The following is an 11,297-nucleotide window of genomic DNA, read 5'->3' on the forward strand; positions in this document are numbered from 1 at the left end:
GTTCGGTATCATTCCCAAGGACACTTAAACACATAGCCTTCCAGGGCCAGAGATAGAGTTGCTCATCTTCTGATCAGTGGGCGACCACTCTTCCCATTGAGACACGAGTAGTTCCAATTAGTATTGATGTCTAAAACCAACAACCTTTCAGTTATTCACCTGGTAAGTCGCAGCTTTGAAATATTAAATACCTGAACGGCAACTTCCCATCAGATGTGATCTTGGTTTTATGATGTTTTCCTCCCATAAGTTAGGGTTTGATTCATGTGGGAAATCTGGATATTGCCCCGCTCTCTTATAAACAAAATGTCTGGGAGTCTGAGTACATATGGTACTCACCACGACACACATGTGAGCCAGCAATGCAAGGCATGAGGTGTTGATAGATAGTGGACACTCACAATATCAAGCGCACGCGCGCGCGCGCTCACACACACACACACATACACACACACACACACACACACACACACACACACACACACACACACACACACACACACACACACACACACACACACACACACACACACACACACACTACTACTGACTGAATTAAATCTGTCAACATGCTGCTTGTAGCCGCCAGCGTGGACACACCTTTAGGTTCGTCTTTGTTTCTCGTAGGTTTTACTCTTGTTCTCATGGCTTTTTATCATTTTAACAAAAATAATACTATTTGGATGACTGCTACAGATATTTATCCAAGTAGTGATATAAGACAAATAAGAACAGTAGTCTGAACATTACAATACAATTACATAATATTTGCAGATATTTAAAGACGATACCACTACATGGAGGTTTCAGGAAGTATCCATTGTCTTGGAAAAGTCAAGCTGACCCATTTCCTGCTATTAATAGAGCTGAACAGTCAAAGGCCCTTTAAATCGAAGGTGTCAGTCCTAGCTGAAGAGCTTAAAACAGCAAAGGTTGTCCAGACCAAGAGGTCCTGAGAACACATGATCAGAACTGACCTTCTAAACAAATGTTTTCTGTAAATCCATGCCACTTAAACAAATAAAGATTTACCAATAAACGTTCTTCTGGGTCTCCTGAGAGGACGTGATCAACAACACAGCAGTCGGATGTCTTCTAATTCAATTCTCTCCTTCCTCTCTCCCTTTCAGTAATGATGTCACAGTAATATTGCTAAGCTGTGGAACGTGTCTTACAGTCCGACCCCAGCAACAACAGTTTGTTAGTGTGCTAGAACAAATGACACCTAAAGGGAAGCTGCAAACGTTAATTGACTTCCATCCAGACCTTTGCACAAACATGTCTGCCCTCCAGGTATTGGTATATTATTGGCTGTGGCTGTCAACTAAATGTTTTCAGTGCATGATGCCAAACTGACGTTGTCATTGCACTCAGATGGGCCCCTCCCCCCATTGTTCTGCTTTCACTAAAGCTCTGAAAGCACAAGAGTTAAACCCTTAGAAACAGCTTGTAAGTACCTCTGTAAACTACACGTCGAAGAATAGGCCCTTTTGTGTCCTGATGGGTTAACGGTGCCGGCACAACAGAGGGATTACTATTGGATAATAAGGGCACTGGGTTGGCCAGTAGTTGGACATAATTAATACCTCTTACCAGACCGTAGGGGGTTTCAGCTCTATCTAACACTGTGTGGTAATACTGGCGTGATTACTGTGCCTAATCATTTCAGTAATGCTGTAACCTGTTTTTGTAGTCTTTTACAGACCTTGCTTAAAACGTCTCAAAATATAATAGTGTTCTTTATCTGATTGCATTTGTTGAGTTCTTCACTTATACACAGAGTAAATAACGCTTGTTTTTACCCTTTTTTCTGACAGAAAAACATGAAAAAGTAGGCAACATAACATTGATGGACATGAAAAAACCCAAAGGGAGAGACAGGACTCTGAACATAAGCACATGCAGGAAACCAACACACACAGACAAATATCTATTATGGACATTAGAACATCCTGCCAAACACAAAATGTCATTGATGAGAACATTATTCCACCGATCAAACAATAACAGAAGAACGAGACCGCGGGCAAGACCGCGCCAGTGAGAGCCGAAACATGTCAGAAAAAAGGTAAAAACAAGCCTTTATTTACTCTAAGTATTAGTGTAGAACTGAAAAATGTAACCAATAAAACTTTAATGACCTAAATAAAAACTGAAATGTTCAATTCAAAACTACAAGTATGTTTTTATCCAAAGAAAGGTCAATTTTACACACAAATTCAGTGAGTTTACAGACCAATCTAGCCAAATCTAGACAGACTGTAGCAGAAGCTAAATGACTTTGCTCTGCGGGTCGGTCTAGCCACGCTCCACAGGAGCCTCAGCGGACCTGAGCAGTGTCGTCTCTTGCCAACCACAGCACTCTATCGGTTTGGTGGGCCGGATGATGCGACAGAGCGAAACAAGAAAGATGGTGGCGGCTCATTTAAAACGGATTCTACATCCAGTCCTTTATTTAAAAAAAAAGATGTATTTGCACATCATTGTAAGTATTCTCCAATCTAAAGCTTAAATGGACAGGCTTATGAACCCACCAGATCAGCAAAAACAAAAGTATTAGCTAAAGCTGTCTGACCTAACCCTAACCTGATCAGGTGTTTCGTGTCAGACAGACTAACTGTATACTTATCCTGTCAGTCACTTTTGACACTGAGGTCATCATGGAGGTATCGTTCCTCAGACAAGTGTGGAGCTCCTGTTGTTTTGTTGTACCAGCCAACTAAAGACGGAAATAATGAATCACCATCGACTCAACCTGAGCCGGCAGACTGAAGCTCAAAAACACAACTCAGCAAATCAGCGCGTAAGCTGCTAGTGACGACATCAGGTATAACTGCTGGATATGTGTGTGTGTGTGTGTGTGTGTGTGTGTGTGTGCGCGCACGACGGGTGGGTCTTAAAAAGGTTTTAAAAAGTTGTGTTGAAGGGTGGACGACAAGGAAACGATGAGACAAAGAAAAGTCCCAAAAGATTTAAAATGTCAAGGAGACGCATAAAGTAAAAAGAAAATAAAGACTTTAGAGACACAGAAGAGACCAGTCAGCTAAGATTGACACTCAAATCCTCAGTGACACTTTAAAAAAAGTAGTTTAACCTTTAAAGAAAATGGTTTCTGATCTAAAGAGTATAGGCTACGGACAATGTAACTGGTGATATTGCTGCAGGTTCTATCTTGGAAACACACACGGCTCTGTTTTTATAGTTTTGAATGGATTTCATTTCCAACTGATGCAATTTACACCTACTTAACCACCTGAAAACTGAGATATTAAAAGGAAATAACAAATAAGAATAACAAAAAAAGAAACTTTCCAATGAAAACATAACAAAAAGAATGGTAAAAAACATTTCATTTAGCTTGCATTTTGTTGGGGATTCTCCCTACTTTATTACAAAACGTAGTTACAGCTCAGGAGTGTCCCAAAATATCAATATAATGTAATAAATGTGTTAAGTTGCAGTTAAGCTACAAGTGAGGGTGCAGATGTTTGTAACAGCCATGCTTTTCTTCCCTGTTTGTGAGGTGGAACAAGTCTGAAACCTATGTGAGCTGTGTGCAGCTGAGCAGAACTGAACAAGCTGGACTGACATCCTACAAATTCTAAATACTCTAAGTTGGACTAAAACCCAAACAATGAGTTAGGAAGGAAATGTAGTCCTACATTATTGCATTCAACTGGAACCAACAGTGTTCTGTAAATGGGCCTCAGCTTTGTATCTGAGCAGAAATGAGAATTTCCCAGAAAAAAATTTGGCAAAGCCCTGATTTATTTATATATTTAGACTGACAAAGATTACCAGTCACTAGTTAATTTGTTCAACTGGTAAAAAAAAAAAAATTCAACGTTTGATGATGAAGAAAATAAATTGGTGTGTTGGAGATATTTCGGTTAACAGTGGATGATGAAAACAAATATCACAGGATTCATGAATTAAATGCGTTTTCATAAGGTTTGGTCACTCTGTCACTGACGCAAGAGAAACAAGAGACAAGAAAACAAAGTGAGAACTGTGCTTTTTTAGTTCTGCGGGGTTCCTGATGTGTTTTTACAGTCTCCGCTGGTGTTGGCATGTGCTTTCTCTGACCCTACCTCACACACACACACACACACACACACACACACACACACACACACACACTGCCTACAAGCTGCCCTTTGACCCGCTGCGCCGCAGCATTGACCAAGCATACCCCAACCCCACTGAGACCACTATACGGCTCGGTGGCGCCACAACACTGACTGAAATGGAAAAAGACAGAGAAGCAGGAAGAGAATGGGATTAGGGTCACATTCAAAACAAAGAAAAAAATCTTTGAATATACGAACAGCAAAGTGTTAGAACACCAAGGAGAAAAGACACCCAGATGTCCTGACTGTCTTGGTATCAAGTAAAGAGAAGCACAAGAGGAAAAAGTCGAAAAGATCAGACTCAGGAAGGTTAGGAACATTTAAAGTTAAAGTCCCACTAGCTGTCACACACACACACACACACACTAATGTGTGTGCGAAATTTGTTCTCTGCATTTGACCCATCCCCTGGGGGAGCAGTGAGCTGCAGACGCAGCCGCGTTAGGGAACCATGTGGTGGTTTAGCTTCCTTTTAAACATCAAATCATTTATCCCCTCAGAGAATAAAATATTAAACAATTATCAAGCAATAGTCCATGGATTCATTTATAATTTATATAAGATTTACCAGCTTTGCAAACCACGAGCACAAAACATCCACAAGTTGTTTTTTTTATATGGAAACTATTCCAGTTCATACCAGCGATGTAAAACTCCTCAAAACAAGTTAAATGAATTATTTATACTGGACAAAAAGCACAGAGATAAATCTTCTGTCAGGTCACACAGACAGGTTAAGTCCTCCAATCTAAACTTGTCGAGTTCCTTTCCTGCATGCTGCCCCCCCCCCCCCCACACACACACACACACACTCCCCTCAAACATCACATCTGAGCGTCAAAGTGACATGCTGACAACCCCCAGAGAGAAGGTCCAGACAGCCCCATTAATAGCCCACCATTAGCAGAGTCAGAGCAAACATTGACTTTATCTAAATGGTGACTAATAGTCGTCATCATTAACAGACTCAAACTATTTCAGAAAGGCATGCAGGAAGAGTGTGTGTGTGTGTGTGTGTTTATGTCACTGCTGATTAATTAGTAATGTTGATTTACACAATCTGATAAAAGTTTAGATCTAAGAAAATGCATTTCTGAATTAAAGAGTCTTTTGCAGAATATTTTAGAGTCAAACAGCATTTGTGAGCTTCAGGAACTCATCCCAGATTAACTCCAAACCCTCATGTTTGGTTCTGATTTTAGGATTTAATGAGAAAAACCAGAAGTCAAAACTGGATCCTTATGAAGATTCCCTTTGTTAATCCTATCATAATGAACCAAGACACACCCAAGGTCTTTCTTCTCTCTCAGGGAACCAAACGATTTCAAATTTAGGCTCCAAGTTGGACTTTCTGAATTGAGTGCCAGAAGACATAAAAGGATCTTTCTAGATGTTGTACTAAGAAGCCCTTGAGGATGCAGGTTCCATCAGGACTTATAATGGGTAACAAATGGAATTTACAATAGTAAAGTGTGACTTTGAACACTCTGCTTCATAAAGGTGGGGGGAGTTTAACTGATGAGTGTGAGATTGTTTACGATGAGGTCATCTGCTGCAGCATCTGTCTGTGGTATGCAGGAGGAATCATAACATTCTCCTTCATCTCTCTCAACCAATCAGATTCACCTCTGCCAAATGTTAGCTTACAAAGTAGTTATTTGTTGATTTGCCAGCCTTGTGCAAATATCAAACATTGCGTTTCATCACTAAATGGAGCTAATTCACAGGAAATGCACCCAAACATCAACCGATATTCAGCTGCAGCTACCTACATCTGCACTTGGCCAGCCTGAAACTCGAGGATTAGTCTAATCAAATACTTAATTACCAAGCACCAGGAAAAAAAGCCCCTCACAGACAACATTTTTTGCCCAGTTTGTGAAATCACAATCAATAATCTATAGGGCTGTAGCGAAGCCTCGACGAAGTCGACGGCTCGATTCTAAAAATTTGTCGACGTCAGATCCGGAAGTCGACGCACCGCGCCCACTTGTTGCATCCCCAGGAGTTTGTAAATAGAGGAGGAATCTGCCTGTTTTTCCTCTAGTTCGCCCTCTTCTCCGCCTTCACTAACATCTCCGCCAAATACCGAAGACCCGGAACAATGTCCGTCCACTACTAGATTATTTTCCTGTTTTGCCCCTTCGTCTCCCGGCAACGGACAACAACTTCCGGGGTCAGATGCGCTGCTTCGTGTCTATCGCAGATGTAGAAAATCACCGGGAGCGCTTCTCCCTTCATTAAGGAGCTTCTTTCAGACATGAGGAGAGCTGTTTTGGTGGTAGCAGTCTCTCCTCCGTGCTGGTCTGTTTGCTGCTGGGTGTTTTTGGTTTATTTAAACTTGGTAACTTGAACTTAATGTTGGTACAGCTACTGTTAGCATCTTCGCTAACAGCTTCTTGCGTTGGGATAAGCTGTTACGTTTTGGTTTAGAGTTCATCTTTTTTGTGGTGTAGATCTCCCTTTTATTACATTTAGAGTGTTGTGGGTTTTCGGTTTAGTGTAAAATATCACCTGAGTTTGGTTTAACCTGTAAGACCACTCGCCTCACGCACATAAGTGACCAAAACAAAGCAGCATGGAGACACTCCATCTTCTACCACCTCTCAGGCAGCAGCCTACTCTCCCAAGTTCTACACGTCACCAGAACATAACCAACCAACACAATAAACGCAGTGTTATACAAAATGGAAGGCCTGTAGTGTTTATTCTCTTACAGTAAGAATTTATCAATTTTTTTGAGGAATTTATTTGAGATTTTCTGGTTTTTGTTAATTGTGCAATAGAAAAATAATCATTAGATTAATTTTCTAAATAGTCATTAGAATAGTCGACTATTCGATAAAATAATCGTCAGAATAATCGTTTTAAAAATAATCGTTTACCCCCAGCCCTAATAATCTATAACAGATCTTCTACTTAAAAGTTTTGATACCAGAATCCAACTTTGACTCAATCAGAAATAAAAAAAAAATTCTGTTAATTATAAATAGAGGCTGACCAATAAGTTTATTTTTGGCCTATGCCAATACCGATTTGTAACGAAGGGTTAGGATTAGCCGTTATCTAAAGCCGATTATTAAGGCTGATAAATATTCGTTTTAGCAGCACATTGATTGTGAAAGACAACTGAAAACTCACTGTGTGTAATATAAATGAAATAAGTCAAAAAGTCTCTTAATATTTATTGAACTTCAAATATAAAACAAACTCTAAACATAAAAATAAAAACAATATTGGGGCCCTTTGGGTCCTTTCTTTAGTCTAGTAATGGCAGCAGTTGGCCACAAAGGTGCCTGACTTTAATTAAAAATTTTTATATTGGTGTTTAAAAATAATTTCGGTCAATTGCCGATATAGAAATGATTGAATATATCGGCCCAATATATCGGCCAGCCTCTATTTATAAATATTAATATACTGGAAATCTTTAAAAAGTAGACACAAAAGAAAAAAGCATTTGAACATAAACAGATTATTCCTCTTCTTTGTTTTTGCTGTGAAATGGTAAAAAAAACTTAAGTATAAATATAAAACAAGTTGCGATTTACTTGTCAAAAGTCATTTAGGTATAAACCATTTAGCTCACGTTCATCCTTTATCTCTTTGTGTGTTATATTAAATATAAAAAGTTCAAGAAAAATTGTGAAAATGAACATCAACTCTCTTTTTGTAAAATCGACAAGCTGTTTTTAACGACACATAGAAATAATCTTTCATGTATTAACTCAGCTTCCAATGATACATGTCTTCACAAGACCTCAGGTCAAGTAGAACTTTACAAAGCTGTGTGTGTGTGTGTGTGTGTGTGTGTGTGTGTGTGTGTGTGTGTGTGTGTGGTTACTTGACTTGTTGGCTACAATTCTCTCCAATGTATTACTATTAGTGTTCTTGTGCTAATTACATTCCTCAGTAATGAGTGTGTAACACAGGTTAATCAAGTCAGTGTGGACTCTCCCTCTCTGCATGTATGTGTGTGTATGTGTGTGTGTGTGTTATATTTATGTTTAGTGTCTTCATCCTGTAGACATCTCCAGCATTAGATTGTGCAGTTGTTTACACTCAGCTTTTTCTGTCTGTCCTTGTCTGCAGTAATTTTTTTCCATCCTAGTTTGAAACGTTGCTTTTTCAGGCAGCTTTATCAGAATAAAGATGCATTTTTAATGTGTTTGTTTAGATAGTACAGCTTGCTGCACTAATTCTGACAACAGATGATCTCTCTGTTCTGTTTCTCTCCCTCCAGCCAGATAATGGGTGGTCGACATGACACAAATACCTGGAAAACATGACGCTGATTTAACAAAACATTAAATCAGGGCAATATACACAGAAACCTGGACTCTGGATGGGTTTTTAGATACATTTATGTACAATTACCTTAAAATAAAGTCAAAGTGGACAAACACACAGCCATGGTTTAACCTAAAATGTAGGGATGGACAATATATCGGTATTAATATCGGTATTGGCCGATGTTAGTCGTTTTTTTAAAATATCGGTTCGATAAATAAAACCGGGCCGGTATTAACAACCATTGGCTAATAACAATTATATTTTCAACTCATCTCCATTTGTTTGCCTGTTTCAGAGGGTGAGGGGAGTGATGTGTATTTGTTTAGTCATGTCACAGTGAATGAAATCATCTCAGAACCGTAACTGTGTGTGGTGTGTGTACATAATAACGCCAGTTCAGCTTTAATCATTTTCATTCTATACAAAATCTGCTGATTTTAGAAGCATTAATGTCAGTATATCGGTATCAGCAAATATCGGTTATCGGCCATAACAGTGATCTTAATATCGGATATCGGTATCGGCCCAAAAATGTCATATCGGTGCATCACTACTAAAAAGGCAACGTAGAAGCAAAATGGTAATATTAATAGTCTTTATGGAAATGTTTAGAATAATCCGAAAAATTATGACAAATTCTGCTTGTTGTGTCATTTATAAACACCTAATATTGTCCTTACAAATGCAGAATTAAAAACAACTCCTAAAATACCTCAAGTGAATTATTTAATGTGACTCTAAAAGCTGCAGGTCGCTGTGGCTGTCCTGTATTAGACCTGAGACCTGATAATGGACTGACTGCTAATCTCAGTCTCACTCTGAAACAAACACACACACGCGCGCGCACACGTGCACGCACGCACGCACACACACACACGTCAATGTCCAGATTCTGCTTCACACAGCCAGTTAGTGCAGGTTGAGAAAATAGATGCCACTAAAAACCACAACCGTTGCTTCTTTATCTCTATCATGAGTCTTGTTTCCATCTTCATGTTTTACATTAATCTCTTCCCTCATCAAAGCCCTCAGCCACCTCCGTGCCCCTGCTTTCACCCAGGAGAGCAGCAGGAACCAAGTCCTACTGACAAGGACACATCTGCAGGAACGCTGGAAGGATAGAATTGGTAGCCGGTTTTTCTCCAAATCTAACAAGTTGACCTTGTCAGTCTCAGAAAAAACAACAAATGTGTGCACATAGTGCAGTGATTTGTCATATTTGCATAAATATAAAAAGCCACAGAAGCCAGGAGACGAGAAAAAAAACTACCTGAACTCTCAATTCACAAAAAGTCCTGCAGCTTAATTCTAAACAAGGGAGAAATAACGTTGCATTAGAACATTGTGAAAACTAAAAGTTCTCTTCCTGAAAGCTTTCCAATGACATTTTTACTTTTCTCGTTCATTCTTCCTCCACGAGTACTCTTACCTTTCCAGTTTCTTATCTGTTTTTGCACAAATTTCTCTTGTCATTCCAGTTTTCCTGTAATCCTGCCCTTATCTTTCCCTTCTTTCTCTCCCCCCACTCTGGCGTCCTGTCCCTGCTGCCTGTCCCGAGTTGGTTGACACTCTGCAGGCGGGCAGACAGAAGGGGGAGGAAATGCTGCGGCATTGTACAGCAAACATCCCTAATAGGCTAATCTAATCTCATCTCTTTGCGGTCCATGGCCCTGTGTTTACTTTCTGCCCCGTGTCTGAACGCTGGCCCTGACTCGCCTCGCTGAATGCAGCTTTGTTCCCCCTGAAACCTCATCATCAGCGTGATCTCAGAAACGGGTGCCAACTCCACAACTGTCTGCTCATGAAGCCTGCAGGCAGGGGATCATTCTCATCTATCAGACACTCGTGTCGCCGCGGCTATTTGTCTTTATTATGGTTGGAGGAAAAAAGAAACGGTGAGCAAATCAGAGAGGGTTCTGCTCTGTGGCCGACCCAGGTGACCGGCCTCTCAGTGGGGAGTCACAGATTGATGACATCACAGAATAACTGAGAAGATCATAAAACTCACAGAAATCTTGTGCAGAAATGCATGACAAATACAAGCAACTAAAGAGATTTGATGGTTTCTAGCTCACCGTTAGAACAATCTTCCCTTATTGACAACATTTGTACATTTTAGTAAATACTGAGCAATATTTATCACTAAAAAGTAATTTAAATGATGTTTACAATGCAGCAATTTGCACAAAATCACACAAAGGGAGGCAAAAATTTGTGTAGTGTCCAGAAAAGTAGTAGTTATCTTAAAGTACAAACTCAAATGTAAACAGACCAGCTTTGCAGGGATTAAATTGGATGTTTTTATAGTAAATGTGACGTTTGTCACTCACCTCTGGCAGCCGCAGACAACAGAATCATCTCCAGAAACAGGTAGACCCAGAAAAGCTCCATGTTTGAAGATGGCAAATATCAAGATGCTTTAACCTGAAAACATATATAAAAAGGGAGGAGAGATGATTATTCATCTCAAAACATTTAAGGTATTTTTCACTTGTTTCTGATTAATTCATGGTGCTGAAAGGCAGATGAATAAAAACAACTATAAGCTAATACTTTCCAATATTAACGGTTGTTAATAAAGTTAATATTACTCAAACATAACTGTAAAACTTCTGTTTGTCTTGTTCTATGTTTAATACACTAAATATTTCCTTAACACACTCCTTAAAATTGCAATCTAAAGACTTTCTAGAAGTCAAAAGGTCTTTTATTGTAGGTTTATTTTGTCCACCTGTTCATACATCTCTCTCCCTCTCTTCTCTCCTTCATTCTGCCACAGAAATGCTCCCCAAATTTTGTAAGATCTTATTTCAGCATCTCACATTTGCTTTCCCTCATCCGCACAGGACCTGGCAGACAGTCTGACTTTACTGC

At 39.5% G+C, this 11,297-nt stretch overlaps 1 protein-coding gene across 1 annotated transcript in view; it reads right to left on the reverse strand.

Moving 5' to 3' along the window:
* fgfrl1a (fibroblast growth factor receptor like 1a) overlaps positions 1-11,297 on the reverse strand; it is a 105,572-nt gene that overhangs the window by 93,481 nt on the left and 794 nt on the right. The window contains exon 2 of the mRNA XM_015950231.3: positions 10,754-10,847. Coding sequence (XP_015805717.1) covers positions 10,754-10,814 — 61 coding nt within the window. The 5' untranslated portion in view covers positions 10,815-10,847. The remainder of the gene's footprint in view (positions 1-10,753; positions 10,848-11,297) is intronic.

The sequence above is a fragment of the Nothobranchius furzeri genome, chromosome 1, assembly GCF_043380555.1.
Source record: "Nothobranchius furzeri strain GRZ-AD chromosome 1, NfurGRZ-RIMD1, whole genome shotgun sequence".
Lineage (NCBI taxonomy): Eukaryota > Metazoa > Chordata > Actinopteri > Cyprinodontiformes > Nothobranchiidae > Nothobranchius > Nothobranchius furzeri.